At 50.8% G+C, this 14,902-nt stretch overlaps 1 protein-coding gene across 1 annotated transcript in view; it reads left to right on the top strand.

Annotated features, from left to right (window-relative positions):
- The window catches only part of RBM5 (RNA binding motif protein 5), a 15,558-nt gene extending 5,822 nt beyond the window's left edge, over positions 1-9,736 (top strand). Inside the window, exons 6-24 of the mRNA XM_082487570.1 lie at positions 451-534; positions 1,264-1,324; positions 1,484-1,549; positions 1,699-1,859; positions 2,928-3,025; positions 3,488-3,575; positions 3,789-3,866; positions 3,955-4,027; positions 4,552-4,637; positions 4,978-5,056; positions 5,328-5,419; positions 5,968-6,132; positions 6,576-6,722; positions 6,803-6,874; positions 7,314-7,493; positions 7,701-7,775; positions 8,257-8,354; positions 8,438-8,567; positions 9,105-9,736. Coding sequence (XP_082343696.1) covers positions 451-534; positions 1,264-1,324; positions 1,484-1,549; positions 1,699-1,859; positions 2,928-3,025; positions 3,488-3,575; positions 3,789-3,866; positions 3,955-4,027; positions 4,552-4,637; positions 4,978-5,056; positions 5,328-5,419; positions 5,968-6,132; positions 6,576-6,722; positions 6,803-6,874; positions 7,314-7,493; positions 7,701-7,775; positions 8,257-8,354; positions 8,438-8,567; positions 9,105-9,230 — 1,959 coding nt within the window. The 3' untranslated portion in view covers positions 9,231-9,736. The remainder of the gene's footprint in view (positions 1-450; positions 535-1,263; positions 1,325-1,483; positions 1,550-1,698; positions 1,860-2,927; positions 3,026-3,487; positions 3,576-3,788; positions 3,867-3,954; positions 4,028-4,551; positions 4,638-4,977; positions 5,057-5,327; positions 5,420-5,967; positions 6,133-6,575; positions 6,723-6,802; positions 6,875-7,313; positions 7,494-7,700; positions 7,776-8,256; positions 8,355-8,437; positions 8,568-9,104) is intronic.
- The last annotated feature ends 5,166 nt before the right edge of the window (positions 9,737-14,902 follow it).

Genomic DNA, 14,902 nt, shown 5'->3' with positions numbered 1-14,902 from the left:
AAAAGGTCTGGGGTATTTGGAGTAGGGGAAGAAGTGAAGCAGTCACCTAAGGACATGTTTAAAAAGTTGCTGAGTGCTATACCAGAAGTGAATAGAAATGTGGGGACAAAAAGACTCCTAAAAATGTGTTAATCCTGAACGCAGCAGGTTAGGACTTTGTCTCCTTCGAGACACTTCCTGGTTCCATGTCAGCGTTTAGTGTTTGGCAGCTTTTTCAACACTCCCTGATTCCGTTTATCTTTGCTCCACATCCCATTCTCTTACTGCCCTCGTCCTCCTCTCTGCAGGATTGGATGGGCAGGGTGTAGGTGGCGGTGGTTGTCCTCCACATCCTCCCCATATGTTGTCCATTTAATTCAGGAGCACTGATTCCTCCGAAGGGTGCTCTGCCATGGGAAAATGGACATATGTGTCTCGATACAGGAATAATTGAAACTCCTTTTTTTGCAGAAAAAGCTGGTGATTCAAGGGAAGCAGATTGCGATGCACTACAGCAACCCCAGGCCTAAATTTGAGGACTGGCTTTGCAACAAGGTACAGCGCGTGTATTTATCAGAGGAAGTTTGTCTTAGCTTCAGTGCTCTTCACCAGCTCAGTGGTTTGAACAAAGCGATACATGATTCACACCTACTTGTACTGCTGGTCTGTATGACATCGTAAGACTACTAAGACACAGGAATGAAAAGATTTGTAGCTCTGGTGGCAAAGTAGATGGAGTGACAAAGGTGTTGCCCCAGAAGGTGCAGAGACTGGGCAGTGAGCTGTACTAGAGTATGAAATTGTTAGGTGACAGTTAATCTGGTGTTGAATTGCTGCTTGTCCGCTACATACTGCTGTGCGCTCCTTGTTTGACACACCACACTCTGCCCCCTCCAGTGGAGATGATTTGGTAAGATGATGACCAGGCTATTCTGTCAGGCTTTAACTACACTTTTTGTCCATAGAGATAGCTTGTTTTCCAGCCTGAGTTTCATTTTAACATTTTGTTTTTTAAAGTAGTTACTATGCCTGGGAGCATAAGTTGAAGGCCACGCAGTTAAAATAGCTAAATAATTCAGGAGGACAAGGGAAGAGGTAGCTGGGATGTTCTGAAAAGCAGCTGTGGTACAGACAAGGATGGCTTTTTCTGTTCTCAGTTATTCTGGTGGGTTTAGCTTCATTATGTTACTCTGTGTAAATGTCTAGTTTTTGTCATTGTACAGGAAATAGCAGCATTGTTAGAAATTACCTGAGTTCTTACTAGGTTTCTCTCGTTCCTTGTAGTGCTGCCTTTACAACTTCAGAAGGAGGCTAAAATGCTTCCGCTGTGGAGCGGACAAATTCGGTACGTTACGTTGATCTCTTTGGCTGTGTCTGATTTTGTGAGAAACTTTGTCCTGTGTAGGGAACAAAGTTCACTGTAGGTCCTAGGCTGGCTTGTGAAATGCTGAGTTTGACTGAATGAGCCATGTCGTGACTAAAATATTTTTCTCTTATTACAAAGATTCAGAACAGGAGGTACCACCTGGAGCAGCAGAAGCCGTTCAGTCTGTGGATTATTACTGTGATAGTAAGTTATCTTTCACTTAGTGTGTAATATGAAATGTAAACATGGGTACTAAAATCCTTCCTGTACTTCAGAGTGCCCAATGAAGAACTTGAAGTACTCTGGAAAGCTGTTATGTGCACAGCTAATGTCTTACTTTCTTTTCTCCTCAGCCATCATTCTCCGAAACATTGCTCCTCATACAGTAGTGGAATCCATCATGACTGCCTTGTCTCCATATGCATCTCTGGCAGTCAATAATATTCGTCTTATCAAAGACAAGCAGACTCAGCAAAACAGAGGCTTTGCATTTGTGCAGCTGTCTTCTGCCATGGTGAGGGCCTTATTGATGTGTTGGGGAGAAGCAGCTTGTCAACGTGCTTCTGTAGCTGAAGCATTTAGAGCCTTTGAGCTGTCTGAAGGACTGCCCCAGTTCACCGAGGGTTAATTCACACTCAGTTTATCAGAGCCTTTCATCATTAGCTGCAGTTTGGAAAGAAGGTGGTGGGATGTTGTGAGCACATTGGAAAGCTATTTTTGTAGCGGAGTGCTGTTCTGGGTTGGAGGCTAGCTTCATGCTTGGATCACAAAAATAATGGTCTGGGATCATATTTCATTCACAAAAATTAAGGTCTGGGGCGTATAATGTGGGAGAAGGTGCATAGAATTGGGTGTCTTCCACCTTGAGAAGGGGGAGGAAGGGCATCTTGCTGCTCTCTGTGTATCCAGTGGGAGGAGAGACATATTCTTGAGGCTACATGGGGATAGTACAGTAGGCAACAGCCATAAATTGAAACGGGAAATTGCAGTGAGGTACAAGGAAAACCTCTTAACTGTGAGGGAGGCAAGATACTGGCACCAGGTCCCTGAAGGGCAGTAGAATCTCTGTTCCTGGAGGTATTTTAAAAGACGTGGATGTGATGCTTAGGGACATGGTTTAGCAGTGGGCTTGGCAGTGTTGGGTTTATGGTTGGACTCAATGATCTTAAAGGTCTCTTCCGACCTAAATGATTCTATGAGTCTATATACCAGACTTGATCAGCAACATGATCTCTTGAATTGCTTTAACATTTTGTTTTCTGAAAAAAAAAAAAAAAGGGTGCCTAATCTCAGTCTCTGATAGCCTCCCTTTTGGAGTAGTTTGGGGCAAACATCGGCTTTATAAAACTAAGCTTTTAGAACATGTTTACTATTCAGTGACCCAGGGAAACCCCACACTGTTTGCACATGGTCTGCGATTGGTCCCATTGTGTTCTTTTACATGTGTATAGTATGAGGAGAGGAGGTGTTCTTACAGCTTTGGCTGCTTTCAGTGGCTGTATGTGAAAAGGTGGAGCTTTGGGAACTTCTGAATCCTCCTCAGTAACCTGCCTTTCGTAATAATGAGTATTTCTTGTTGTAGGATGCTTCTCAACTGCTGCAGATTTTACAAAGTCTTCAGCCACCATTAAAAATTGATGGCAAAACAATTGGTGTTGACTTTGCAAAGAGTGCCAGAAAGTGAGTTGCGATAGCAGTTAATTATTCTTTTTTAAACACTCCCCCCCTTTTATCTTAGAGATTTGTTGTCATCCAGGCTTCTATTAAGATGATTGTCACTGCAAAGTTTTGCTTCCATTAAGTGTCATGTGTTGCATGCATCCTGCTCGTCACTGTGTGAGGAGAGTAAAAGCATTGTTTCCTACCATCCCTGTTTCCAGTCCTCTGAAGATAACATCGTAACTGCTTGTGTACACATCACGTTTGTTTCCTTGGAGACCTGGTGGCTTGTTATTGACTGTACAACAATGAACCTTAAATTTCTTTACTTGCCAAGCAGTACTTTGGCTCATTCATTACAATTAGAATGTTTTCTGACTGCCAAGAAATGCACGCGTAAGGGCAGACTACCTCCTTGCATAGGGAGACACAAATGCTGAAAAAAGCAGCATTTACTCAGATGCCTGATTTTTGTGGTTACAGAGACTTGCTTCTCCCAGACGGTAACAGAGTCAGCGCCTTCTCTGTCGCAAGTACAGCTATTGCTGCAGCTCAGTGGTCGTCCACTCAGGTATGATTTGGAGGCTGTTGCTCCTAGTCCTGCTTCCCTGAAAATAAAAAAGTAGAGAATATCATTTCACTGCTGGCCACTTGCTTGGTTGAACTGACCAAAGCTGCCGTGACAGATTTGCTCTGACAGTTAGGCTGGAGCCTAAGCAGTGTTGAAATTCTGAAATGCAGTAACTTTTCTGTCCCTGACAAAAATTACCTGCTCAAATTTCAGCCACAGACTGGAGAAGGCAGCACCCTTGACTACAGCTACCTCCAGTCAGGACAGGATGGCTACACACAGTATGCTCAGGTTAGTAGTGGCCATTGTGCTCTAACCCGTAGGTTGTTGTAATTTAGGTATCTGCTTACCTTGCGTTGTTATTAATTTCCCTTTGCAGTACTCCCAGGATTATCAGCAGTACTACCAAAATCAAGGAGGGGTGTTGGACACAGACACAGCTACCATATCAGGTAGTAATTCTGATGTGGGAGATGCTGTTGTTTGTAATGATGATTTTGCAATAGTGTTTTACCTTAGCCTTTCTGTTATTTTGCTGTGTAAAGGGAGACTTCGCTCATTTTGTACGTAGGTTGTCTGAATGAGTATGTGTTACTAGAGAACCATAACAAATTCGTTCAAGTGGAACCTCTAGTCTGTGAGATGAGAGCAGACTTTGTTTCAGACTGTGGACAAAAGCCTTGAACTCATGAGAACTGTGTAAGCAGCTCTAGATAGATCTTCAGTGCTAGCAGCTGTCGGAGGCCAGGAATCAATGACTTTGGGAGCAGAATATTTCCTCCTGAAAAGGAAACTATTCCTTGTCTGGGTAGAAAATACCCAGTGTGTATCTGTCTTCTTTTGAACATTTATTGCCTTGTTTGGCTGCTGGAGCTGGAATTAGGAGCTGAAACTGTAAACAAAATAATTTTAGCCCTAGGATGAAGTACTGTTTTACAAATTAGTCAGCTTATCCATTATTACTGTCTGTTGGCAGGAGCTCCGGTCACTACCACCACAGCTGCAGTTGTGTCCCAGAGTCCTCAGTTATATAATCAACAGACAAACTCACCTGACTCTCCGGTAATTACAGCACTAATTACTCCTCGCTTTCAATGCCAGGGTTATGTGGGATATCTGGCTTAGCTGTGGTCTTTGCTCTTTAAAGTGCATGGTACAGCAAAGCTGCTGAGTATCCATGGGTTAGTCACAGTGCTTGTGGTCATAAGTCACCTGCCAATTCTTTTCTGTGATGGTTTTGTTTTTTGTGGAAGGTGAGTGCTAAGTGTGCTGTTGAGGAGGAGCTAGCTGTTGTATGCGTGGGGCGGGCTGCTCGTGCCTTGGCTCGCTGTCCTTGTTTTCTTGCACCTCAGTGACAGATTTTCTAATTGAAGTTCATGATTTTTTTTTTTTTTTTTTCCAGACGCAATCAGCACCACCTACCACTAGCACTCAGGCACAAACAGCTCCCCCGACTGGCGTAGTCCCTGGAACCAAGTATGGTAAGCAATTGGGCGTTGTGCTTGGGCACAGGTATCTATCACTGTATATATAGCAAGAGAGAGACTTGGCTTTGGCTGAGTGCTCTATCACCATATGTCAGTGGTGAAGCTGTCCCTGGAGAGTATATTCTGCACGGGTGATTAAGAGCCCTTTACAGACACGTCTGCTGTCACAGCTGCTAATAATCTCAGAATTTTACCTGAAATGTGGAAAGATACCTATCTGAATTCGACTGGAACGACCATGTCCCACACTTTAATTTTTTTACAGCTGTCCCTGACACTTCCACCTACCAATATGATGAATCTTCAGGATATTATTATGATCCTATAACAGGGCTCTACTATGATCCTAATTCCCAGGTAAACACAAGTTCTTCCCACCTGTCTTAACTGTTAAGGTCCATTAATTCACTGTTTCATATCATGAGAGTGAAATTAACTTTCTGAGAAGCACAAAATACTGAGTCTGTCAGATAACTCTCAGCAGCGTGTGTAGGGTGGGACCTGAATTCCATCTGGTATAGTCCTTTGTTTTTTCTCTACTCCTTAATTTTCTTCCCAGTTTGGCACATACAGGATTAGCACTTGTCACAGACACTGTAATTGAGCTATTTTGTTGTGGAGCGCCCAGCAAAGCGCACCTAGCTCTGGGCTCTGGTGGGTTGTCTCGTGGGAGAGGCAAAAGATTCTCCGTAGTGCTGTTGGGCAGAATGCCTGTGTTTGGGGACAGGCTTCAGCTGCTTTGTGCCTTTTGACTTCTTTGTGGAGTCTGCAAAACTTGTTTGGATTCTACAAAACGCCGTCTCATTTGATGCAGTAGTCTGAATCAGACAGTTTGCTTGGGTTCTCCCTTGGGCGCTTGGCTTGTATGAGGTGTTTAACTGTCTGACTCTCTCTTCCTCTGGCAGTATTACTACAATGCCTTAACCCAGCAGTACCTTTACTGGGATGGCGAAAAGGAGACCTACATGCCTGCTGCAGAAGGTATCGCGTACCAACAAACGACTACCACAACCACCACCAAAGAAGTGAAGGAGAAGAAAGAGAAGCCGAAAAGTAAAACAGCTCAACAGGTACAAGACAAAACGGGATTGATAACAGTTCTCCTTTTCCATGGCAAAGGAAGTCCTAGGTTATTTGATGGGGTGCATGCTTGCAATTTGCAGGCATTGTAGAGGGCTGAAGAGAGGTGGAGTTGGCACGGCTTCAGTGCAGAAATAAGCTCTGCATAGGAGGAACGCATGTGGAATCATGCCAGGACTAGTGGGAGTATAACTGAGCTGTCACTCAGAGGATTAGATTGATAAGAAGCGTTCGTACAGTAAAACAAGCAAGCTGCGGTATCTTTGAACACTGTATACAGGGAAACAGCTGCACTACATCCAGTGTCCTGTGATTTAAAAATAAAAGGCAGTGGGTTGGCTTGTTCTGGAAGCTGTATGCAAGATTGAATCTGTGTCATATGAAATTGATAGCTGTGAGGAGAGCCGACTGAGCAAACCACTCTGCATTTCAGATTGCTAAAGATATGGAGCGCTGGGCAAAGAGTTTGAACAAGCAGAAAGAGAACTTCAAGAATAGCTTCCAGCCACTGAGTACCAGGGAGGAAGAGCGGAAGGAGTCGGCGGCTGCAGATGCAGGCTTTGCCCTCTTTGAGAAAAAGGTGAAGGTGCTGGGGATAGCGTGCAGCAGGGTGTGGTATGGCAGAGAGCTCAGTGCTCATGGCATTTTTGTCTCATCCAGGGAGCTCTGTCTGAGAGACAGCAGATCTTGCCAGAGGTGTTGAAAAATGGGGACGATGAAAATCCGCTGAAGGTGAGTATGAGATACCTGACAGAGGTATACCCAAAGGTTACTGGTAAAGCACTTCAGAGGAGGTCTAGCAGATACTTGCTTTCCAACCTGGCTTTCCACAGTGTCACCTGTAGAAATTTGTGGTGGTAAACAGTGGTCCAGTGCAAGTGCAGTAGGCTGGGTGACTGAGAAAAGCTGTGATTTCTTTCAGCCTCAAGAGCTTAACTGATGTTTTGAGGTTTCTCAAAACACTGTAGTCAAATTATTGTTTGGCTAGTGGGAACTAAGTCTTGCAGCCACTGTAGTATGTGGTTGAGTTGCATTTCATCCTTAGTAATGAGAGAAGGATGCCTCTCCTGTGCAACAAACAAATCTACAGCCTCTGTGTTCACTTTCTGGGCTGTCCTCTGAACTGTGGTGACAATGTTGCATTCCTCTGAACACTGTCCTTCCTTTCCAGCGTGGCCTTGTAGCTGCCTACAGTGGTGATAGTGATAATGATGAGGACTTACTGGAAAGAATGGAAAATGAGGAAGAGAAGCTGACTGACTGGAAGAAGATGGCTTGTCTGTTGTGTAGAAGGCAGTTCCCAAACAAAGATGCTCTGATTCGGCACCAGCAGCTGTCTGACTTGCACAAGGTAGTTGCACTATGCTGTCAGGAAGGTACTCGGTTGCTGTAATTCAGTGTGTAAACCAAAGCTGTGATACATGTTGTTCAGAAAACCGTTCCTCTTGAAGCATAAATAGTTGCAAGTGGATTATTGTTCTCCCAGAATTCACCTACTTAGATAAAAAGACTTGTTGTGCATTCCATGTTGTTAATGTGAATCTCTTTTTGGTTTCAGCAAAACATGGATATCTATAGGAGATCAAAGCTTTCAGAGCAGGAACTTGAAGCCTTGGAGCTGCGTGAGAGAGAGGTCAGTGTTGAGATGAGCAGATGAGTAGCTAATGGAAAACCTGCACGGGTGATATGTTGAGCTCTCCTTATCCTGACACACGTCACCTGAGATAATCTGTGTAACCAACCCCTTCTTGGGTCAAGGTTCAGAGCTGTCCTGTTACATGGAGAGAAGTGTCCCAGATCCCACAGCTACTGATTAGCAGGGCAAGGTCCTTCCACCTCCAGCTCAGGGCTGCCAGACTGAGACCAGAAACCTCTGAGTGGCTATCAACAGCTAATCCAGCACGTGTTGGTGCTGGGCTCTTCCTACTGCAGTGTGTGTTCTGGTGGGCTCCAAGGACGTGTTTGAGGTTCTCCTTTCTGTGATGTTAGTCAGTCCATTTTTTAGCAGGCTGCAGTGGACAGCTTTATATAATATCAAGCATTTAGCTTATTTCCATAGCTCAGAGATGAATAAAACTCTTTAAAACAGTACTAAATCTGGTTACCTCATGCAGATGAAATACAGAGACAGAGCAGCTGAGAGGCGGGAGAAGTATGGCATCCCAGAGCCCCCTGAGCCAAAGCGCAAGAAGGTCTATGATGCTGGCACAGTGTACGTATCCAAAAGTTCTTCAGTGATTGCTTTGGTACTGCACCACAAGCAGTTTGGTGAACTTAACTCACTTCTTTCTGCAGTAATTACGAGCAGCCCACCAAAGATGGCCTTGACAACAGTAATATAGGCAACAAGATGCTGCAGGCCATGGGCTGGAGAGAAGGTTCAGGACTAGGAAGAAAATGTCAGGGCATCACAGCACCCATTGAGGTAAGTAGAGACGGATGCTTCCTTGATGAGGTTTGGTGCCTTTTTTTTTTTTTACACAGAAGCACTCACTACTGAAGATTCATCTTGTGGAAAAAACTGTGCCATCCACAGCAAAGCTGCCTCTGTTGATACCAGTTCCCGCTCCCATCTGTTGTGTCGGATGCTGGGGCAGAGCTGGGGCTTGGACAGGCAGGACTGTGCTTCCTTCTTCAGAAGTCTGCCCCTGAGGTGCTGCAGCAGCAGGCCTGCATTTGTGCTGCTTGACCTCCAGCTGTTGGCTTCCCTGGGTTCTGTGCTCTGGGTTACGCTGCTAGGAACTGTGTTCTGTGCAGTTTCATTTTGGCTGCTGGTGGGGTGGGGTCAGAGCAGTGTGAAGTCGGCAAGTGCGGGATGTTGAGTGCAGTCTGATCTCCTGGTGTCAGTATTTATGGCTGCATGGGACCCCCAGGGGAGCTCGAAGCTGGGCTGGGCTGATGAGTTTTTCAGCAGCGTGGTCTCTCCCTCACAGAGCTGAAGCGTGTCTCTCTTCCCTTGCAGGCCCAAGTACGAATGAGAGGAGCTGGCTTGGGAGCCAAGGGCAGCTCCTATGGTGTCTCCACTGCAGATTCGTACAAAGACGCAGTGCGGAAAGCCATGTTTGCTCGCTTCACGGAGATGGAGTAACGTGCTCTGGCCCGCAAAGCACTTGTTAGCCAGAACTGACTGTTAAACTCTGTAGCCTTGGTGGCCTGGCTGTATTCTGATTATGGTTTAGAGTTGACCATTTCATTCCCTTGGACTTTTTTCCCTCTCGGCATGTAACACTTCCATGAGCAGATTGTTTGAACTGCCCCAACTTCATGCTGGAGAGCTCCTGGTTAGACCAAAGGGAATGCTGATCTTTATACGGTCTTGTATATAGTGTAATGTATTCTGTGTTTGGAGCGTGTTGTCCAGATGCTGCTTCTGCCCTTCAGAGCAGGGACAGGACCTGTTAGCTGTGGTTTCACACCGTCTTTGCTCTCCTTCTGTTGTATTGTTTGTCTGTTTTTTGGTTTGTTTTTTTTTTTTTTTTGAGAACTTTCCTGTACATTTTGTATAATACATCTTTGTATAGACTTTTTGAAGACTTTGATTCTAGTTGCCAGTTTGGCTCATTTCCAAAAGAAATACATCCGAAAATGATCCTATTTCTGTTTCTCGGTGGGTGAATGAAGAGTAAGTTGCCAATGCTACTTGTCCTTTCTGTGGTTCTGCTTCTTCCTTGATGAGACTTCATCCTGGAGTCTCCCTGCTCCACGCAGCGCTCTGCTTGCCTGCTGTCTTCCATCCCTACACTGTGCCTTGTTCTGAGTGCCCTTCTCATGGCTTCAGCGTGAATGCGGGCTGGTGGAGGACCAGATCTTGTATCCCTTGGTGAGGTAGCTAGGGGACCAGGAGAGGACCAGTAGAAATATCTTCTGCAGCTTGCAGGTCCTGCTTAGGAGCCCATGGGTGTTACCAGCTGTTCCTCTGGTGGGCGGTGGGCTAAAGAGGGGGGTGGCCAGCCTGTGTGGCACCTCTGGGGGGAGGTCTGAGCTTGGACCAGGGTTGGTGTGCTCCACCTAGGCTTGCCTCTGGTGTCCCCCAGGCACAGTGCTGCAGAGCTGCTGGGTGGTGGTGAGCCACCTCCCTTCCCAAGGGTTTCCTTCTGCAGCTCTTCCATTACTGTTGTTTCTACTCTGCCTGTGCTATGATGGGTGTCACCCTTGTGTTCTCTTCCCCAGAGCCAAGATGAGCAGAGAAGGGCTCAGCCTTCACCTCTGCTGATGCCTCTGGCTGTGGGGTTTGCTCAGCTGCCCTAGGGAAGCTGAGCCGGGATTCTTTCCCTGCGGAGCAGCCACGCCAGCGCTGTCCCGGTGGACATAGGAATGGTTTGGGATGGAGCAAGAGCAGCTCCACTACCTCTTGGACAAGGTCCATCTGTGGGTTAAGGCCCACTCCTCCTGGCTGTCTTTCGTGGGGTGGGATGAACCCCTCCTTGCTCCCAAACCTGCCTCTGGGTGTTGTGGCGCAGGCTGGCCGCTGCCTCGGTTTTGGGGGATGCTCGGCTTGGGGTGAGCCGAGGGTTGGGAACCTTCCGCCCCTGCGTGCAGGACTGGTGCGGGCTGCGGACCGGTGCCAAGGGACAGCAGAGGGGACGACGGGGTCCCTCCTCGTGTCGCCGGGCCGCGGCCGGCTGTGTCGCCCGGGCCGTGCCACCAGGTGGCAGGCGTGTCCCGGCTGTCACATCCCGGTCACTCGCGCGTTGCCTCCGTGCAAGGCGCCCTGAGTGTCTCCGCGGGTCCGGCCCCAGCAGCGGGTACAGCAGAGGGGGTCCAAGGCAGGAGGGGTGCAGCTCTCCCAGACTTGTGATCAGCTGGAGCCAGGAGCCGAAGTCACTGTGCCAGGTTCGGGGGGCAGGGAGTGGGTGCAGGGCTGGGTCACAGGATGCGGCATCCCCTCTCCAGCTCTGCAGAGGAAGCCAGGTGGGTCGAAATGACCCAAGAGTGCCAGCTCTGCCTCAGTTTCCCCCCCCAGGATGATGGTGGGGGCAGACAGTCCTGGTGCACTGCGGCATGGCTCCTTGTGCCCTGCGGCAGCCTCCACCACCTCCCCCATATGTCCCGGCTGGTGACAAGGCAAAGTGCTTTGCTGCTCTGGGCTGTAAATCGGGGGGTTTGTTTCCCAGCAGGTGGGCTCGGTGGGTCGATAAAGTGCATTTGTGCAACTCAGCTTCTTCCCAGCCCATCGATCCCCTTCACAGCACATCCTCCTGAGGGGGGGTGATGTCCCAGGCGAGAAGCGGGGGGGCTGCTTGTGGTGGGCACAGCACAGCCTTCTCCTGGCTCCGGATGGCTCCTGCCAGGCTCTCTCCCTCTCTGCTGTGGCAAAGTGCTGCCCTAGTGCCAGGAGCTGAGACAGCACAGCTGGTACCGTTCTGCGGTGGAGCCGGGATCGTGCCCTGGTGGCAGAGTCCCCTGCTGCCTGCTTTGTGGGGACAACTGCTGGAGGTGCCCACTCACCTGGTAGTCACAGCCCACCCAACACGGTGGATGAGTCAAAGTCCTCCTTGTTGGGGGAAGGCACAGCCCCTGGGCACCCAGGGAGAGGGAGAAGCAGTGGTGTGGGGGGCATGCAGCCCCCCACTGCCTGTCCTGCCTGCCAGCCCCCACGCTGGCCGCTGGAGCAGGGCACGGAGGCGCCAGCGCCTGCCACCTCCGATTTAGGCAGCGCAACGCGGCTGTTCGTGACTGAATGCGCTGTGGCTCACTACCTTCAGAAGGACGTATGTGGTGTCCCTGCCTCCCTGGGGACCGACCTCCGGGGCAGGGGGGGAAGCTGTGGGATGCGGCCATCCCCAGAAGTGCACAGTGACGAGGCAGGACCCCCCCTGAGCAGAGGGGAGCTCCCTCGGGCACCCGTCCTGCTGGGGCTGAGCAGCCAAGCTGCCTCGGGGTCAGGGGAGCTGCCTCTCCTGGTGGCCTGATCCTGATGCAGGTTGCCCACGGAGGGTGCTAGCCAGATAGGGGCGGATGTGGGTCCTAGCAGGGCTGCAGAGGGAAGCAGGGCTCTGGACAGGGGTTTTTGGAACAGGTCAGTAGCGGGAGATACGGAGCAGTCCCTGGACAGGCAGAGCTCCACTGCAATCCTTCTGTGCCTCAGTTTCCTTATTCCTAAACAGCAACAGGGTCTCTCCTCTGTGGATGATAGGGGAAGAGTAAGGCCTCCGAGTCCCAGAGCATGTGGAGACCCCAGGCTGGGGGGAGAGGGGGATACCTAAAGGGACCCTGTGCCCTTTCCTGGGGGGCAGCAGGGTGAGGGCAGGGCTGCAGCCCAGGGCTCCTCCCAGCCACGGCGCCGGCTGCAGGGTGATCTCCCAGGGCCTCAGCACTTCCAGGCTGCAGCTCCTTCCAGTACCTATAATATGCAGAATTAAAGATCGCTGCCGCTCTGGTTTTAAGGTTTGGGATTTTTCTGGCTAGCTTTCAGCTTTATTAATATTAAAACTCCCAAGCCTGCTGTGCCCTGGCTTTCCAGGAGGCCCTCTGAGCATCATGAGCTCCTGCATGCTAATTGTGGCGAGGAAACCGGCCAAGTCGTTAGTGCGAACAGCCTCTCTCCTGGGCCTTCGTTAATCGCTGGAGTTACTAACCCATGGCGGAACTCGGCGTTTGACACAGCCAGCCTGAGGTGTGCTTGCTTGCTGGTTGGGGCTGCTGGAGACCCGGGGTGCTGGGGGACAAGTCTGGAGCGCTTGATGGAGCAATATGCGCTTGGGGTGCTCAGAGGAGCTCAGCTTGGTGTGGATGAGGTTGACCTTCCTGCAATCACGCCACCACCATAAAGGCTGCCGTGACCAGCAGGACGGGTTCTGGGAGAGCCGGGATCACCTTGGCTCTGTGCGTGCCAAGCGCTGGCCGAATCCAGACACCTGCAGCTCCCTGGGGTTTGTGTCCTGGGTGCTGAAAGCTGGCCTGAAACAGGAGGTGGTGGTGGTGGAGAGAGGGGCAGGGGGTGCAGGCACACACGTGTGTGTGTACACGCAGGTGTGTATGTGAGTGTGCAGCTGCCTGTGTGTCCACATACGCGTGTGTGTGCTTACACACCTATGTGTGTGTGCGCATGTGCTTGTGCTCCTCTCCATCACCTTTCCCCACTCTGCTGCTAGGCGGTTAACACAGATACTTCCCCTTCTCCTCCCTCCCCTGTCAGTCCTCTCCTGAGCTACTAAATACTTTGGAATTACCCTGGAATAGTTTTCCCTTCCTCGCATAAGTGGTATCCCCCGAATGCCCCATGGCCACCCAGCTCCAGCCTCAGCCATGGGGCTGTGGTGCGGAGGATGGGCAGTGTTGTGGTGCAGCATCCTGCCGGCGTGTAGCGGGTACCACTGCGACCCTCCTGGCAGTGTGCCTGTTTGGGGGGGGGATGGATGCTCCGGGGGCAGGAGGAGGGCAGCTGAGGTGAGGGGGTGCATGGACAAAGGGTGACCCCTTCCTGTGGGCGGTGATGGCATCCCACACCAGGTAGTGCCAGCCCTCCCTTCTGCCCCATGGCCCTGGCCTCTCTCCTCACCCAGCCCCGTGGGACCAGCGTGGGTGAGAAAGGGGATGTGTCCCCCTTATCCCTCAGCCACTCCATCCTGATGCTGTTTTGACCGAGAGCCCCTTTCTGGCTTAGGAACCACATGATCCAGGTTTCCCTGCTGGGGTGAAAAAAAAAGATGGTTTTAATTGACTCACCATCTGCAGCAACGTGGACCCAATTTGCAGCCCTGGGGGGTGGAGCAGGGGACTCTGGTGCTGTTGGAAGAAACCAAAAGCAGATGGGGGCTGGGATCCCGGGACCCATGGCTGCACACAGCATGCTTATCCCTGTGCCAGGCTGTACGCCGGCCCCTGGGGCTCTGCCGCGCTGAGCACCGGGCATGGGCTGCTCACCCCGTCCTGGGCATCTTCCAGTGCCAGGCTCTCCCAGGGGAGATGCTCCAGGGCCCTGGGGATCCAGAGGGCGAGCCGAGCCCCCCGAGGGCATTTTACACCTGGGGAGGATGTGTGTGTCCCTGGCTGCCTCAGTTTCCCTCTTTCCCAGGGTGCAGTGCACGCTTTGTGCTCCAAGGGGTCCCCACACCCCATCGTCTTCCCCCAGGGGCTGGTGAGGGGAATCGGGGTGTGTGATTGACATGCAGGGCATGATTGACAGCAGGGTGGTGAGCTGCCACGGTGTGCCGTGCGGTGCTGGGGGTCCTGTGGCACTGGGAGCGGGTGGTGGTGGGTGCAGATGGTGCCTGGTCCAGCTCAGGCCACCCCACGAGTGGGTCACCATGCAGCCCCCCACCAAAACACCCCAGCATGGGGTTTCAGGGACACACCGGAGCCCAGGCGATGGGGGGAAGCCCGAGCCCCCCCAGTGCTGCTCCATGGGGCACCCGCTGGCCCCAGCCCCACAGCCCCCACGGGTGGAGGGGGGCGAGCGGCTCGGGCCCTTTGCCAGGCGTGGGAGCGGGGGGAGCCACTCTCTGTCTCTGCCGGGAGGGAACTTGGATGGGAGACGGCTTCATGTCAGAAACGTTTTCGCAGGAATTTGTCACCACCTACAAACATCTCCCCCCACCCCCCCCTTTTTTTTTTTCCCTTTAACAGCAACCAGACCCGAGGGGTGCGTGTGTGCGGGTGCGATGGGGAAATGGGGGTTGGGGTTTTTTTTCCTACAGTTCCTCAGAAAAAAATATTTGGTGCTCGTTCCCCTCCTCCAAAGCCTGCTTTGGGGGGAGAAACTGCTTCCTGCAGCAGGAAAAGCCAGGCAAGAGAGGGAGCGCGTTTCCCCCAGCATAC

This window comes from Vanellus vanellus, assembly GCF_965231255.1.
Source record: "Vanellus vanellus genome assembly, chromosome: 9".
Classification (NCBI taxonomy): domain Eukaryota; kingdom Metazoa; phylum Chordata; class Aves; order Charadriiformes; family Charadriidae; genus Vanellus; species Vanellus vanellus.
Note: the sequence above shows the minus strand (reverse complement) of the source record. Positions and strands in the feature narration are given on the sequence as shown.